The sequence below is a fragment of the Eimeria mitis genome, genomic scaffold, assembly GCF_000499745.2.
Source record: "Eimeria mitis Houghton genomic scaffold, Emh_scaff1163, whole genome shotgun sequence".
Lineage (NCBI taxonomy): Eukaryota > Apicomplexa > Conoidasida > Eucoccidiorida > Eimeriidae > Eimeria > Eimeria mitis.
This window is the reverse complement of record NW_013567949.1, coordinates 10046-12394: the sequence shown is the minus strand read 5'-3', so window position 1 is coordinate 12394 and position 2349 is coordinate 10046. Positions and strand designations below refer to the sequence as shown.

The window sequence follows — 2349 nt, the reverse complement described above, 5'->3', positions numbered from 1 at the left end:
GCCGTGATTTCACATCTTCAGTGTAATGAAGAACCATTTGATCTCGTGCAATTACCACCACCTCCTCAAGTACCGCTGCTGCCTCCGGCACCACATCCACCATTGGGGCGTCTGCACGCAATGTCATGCAGCAAGCAAAGACAGCACATGCAATCAACACTCCTGGGTGCTACAAATGTTAAGCAACGGCACCCGATGAACACTCCTGGGTGCTACAAATGTTAAGCAACGGCACCCGATCCACAGCCTCAGTCCACGACTTCGACTGAAGAGAACATAACTCAATCAACCGTTCGATATGCACAATTCATGTCATCGACAGTAAGCTATTATTCCCACCCTCCAGCTGCCGCATCACACAGCCTCTAAAGTGCAGCACCTGGTTTTGCGATATCTACTTTAACTATTTTGTTCTTGGGGGCGTCCCGGTTCGTCGTGAAGAGGAAAACGCCTTCATCGTTGGCTACATATTCAAAGCCGGCCTCAAAGTCGTCAGCCACCTTCACCCATTGCAGCTCCTTAAACGCCGAGATTGGCGCACCGGCGGCAGGCAGCGCGGCTATCCACAATTTGTTTGTCTGCGACAGCAGAAAGCAGGAGAGGCGCTTCACGCTTCATGAGAAAGAGGCAAGCAAATGCTCGTAACAGCAGAAGGATCTCACGCTTCATGAGAAAGAGAAATACAAACGTAGGCAAATGTTCAGTGTAATGGCATCAAGCGTTCGTTCTACCATTCATACGACGCTCTGAGAAGTAGGTTGCTGATCCTGAACCACTGAAGCCTCAACACCCTTCTCTATGTTTACTACTCCTGCTAGAAGCTCCTGCGTTTACTGTTGGGTTTTTACTCTGCAAAGGCGTTTCCTTTCATGCCTTCTGTGGCTCGTTGCTTACCGGCTCGCAGCTTCGAGAGATGCTGGCGACGACAAACTTCTCATCATCTGTCACAGTCGCATGGGCCATCCATGTCGGTTCAGTTGGGAATTCAAGCACCAAGACGTCCTGAGTCTGGGGGGTGCCAACTTCGTGACAGTAGAGCTGCAACAAACCCAGAGAAAGGCTATATGAAACAGCGCATTAAAATACATGCAACACTGAGGGACTCTTCATTATTAGTAGTGTTTCAAATATATTGTATACATCTAATAAAGGGAAACGAAGTATGTCAAGAATTTACCATATAATACATATAGGGAAAATAAACGCGGTCGGCCAAGCATTTATTATATATTATATACATAACACAGACAAAAGAGTTCATCGAATTTTATATGATAAACATAAACGCGTTCAGGCAAGTGTCCACTATGTACTATATTCATGATGATCATGAACGAGGTCAGCCACATGTTTATTGTAAATAGAAGCACAAATGACTTAGTCTGTTTTGCATCTGCATATGCTTAGAAGGGCCGCCTTTCTTGCTGATGTGCGGATGTCTGATGTGTATTGTTTATTGTACCTTCTGGAATTCATTTTGTGTATTCTCTAAGCCATTTGCATCTGCACCTTCGGGTACATCATATCGATTGTAAAACAAATATTTGTTGCCAACCCACTGCAAACTCGTAAACCTGCACCCGTTGAACCACCCGCATCAGTACCCGTTTCAGTCAGTATCCTACCCTGTACTTAATCACGATCCTCCCCTCTATTTGTTCACTACCCGTTTCTTTATTTAAATCGGTGTACTCTATGTTTAGTAAGCAAACTGTCTATCTAATAAGTATCCTCTCTATTTAATTCAAAAGAAAGTACACTACAGCCCTTCGTTCTGTACCCTGCATAAGCAAAGCGTCAGCAATGACGCAAGAGGATGCTCCACAGGGCTGCATCTCTTGAACTGCCGGTCTAGGGTCTCGGGTTTAGGGTTTACTTGGCGTGATGCAATCGATCTTCTAGTGTTTTTCCAGTTGCAACATCCACAATATAAATTGTTCGCCAGTCGCTTCCCTTGTCACCCCGGGCGTAAGCCATCAGCGACCCGTCTGCTGTAAACTTGAACGACCCTGAGAAAAGAAGAAGTTAAACTTTACACACGAATTCTTCTGCTTCTGAATGTAATAGGCGCTAACACATTGCATGCAGAAATGTATACAGCTGTATTGAATGCCCAGAAAACGTACCCACAGACGCAGTGCCGTCTTCAGTCCATGAGTTGGGGTCGAGGAACACTTCACTGCTCTCCCCCTTCTTGTCCGTGTGACGGTGCAGGATCGATTGATTCTGCAGCCCAGCGTTCCGCCAGGAGTACCAGAAATCGCCTTCTTTGAAGGGAGTTCCAAACCTGCAACGCAGCAAACGAGGAAAAGGCCCTTCGACTGTCGTGTAAAACGTATAGCGCACAAT

The 2349-nt window shown here is 46.1% G+C and overlaps 1 protein-coding gene across 1 annotated transcript in view; it reads right to left on the bottom strand.

The window, feature by feature from the left end:
• Positions 1 to 248: 248 nt before the first annotated feature.
• EMH_0030780 (uncharacterized protein) overlaps positions 249 to 2349 on the bottom strand; it is a gene marked incomplete at both ends in the record, with an annotated part of 2655 nt that continues 554 nt past the window's right edge. Inside the window, 6 exons of the mRNA XM_013494449.1 lie at positions 249 to 265; positions 380 to 578; positions 895 to 1038; positions 1463 to 1574; positions 1877 to 2009; positions 2127 to 2287. Coding sequence (XP_013349903.1) covers positions 249 to 265; positions 380 to 578; positions 895 to 1038; positions 1463 to 1574; positions 1877 to 2009; positions 2127 to 2287 — 766 coding nt within the window. The remainder of the gene's footprint in view (positions 266 to 379; positions 579 to 894; positions 1039 to 1462; positions 1575 to 1876; positions 2010 to 2126; positions 2288 to 2349) is intronic.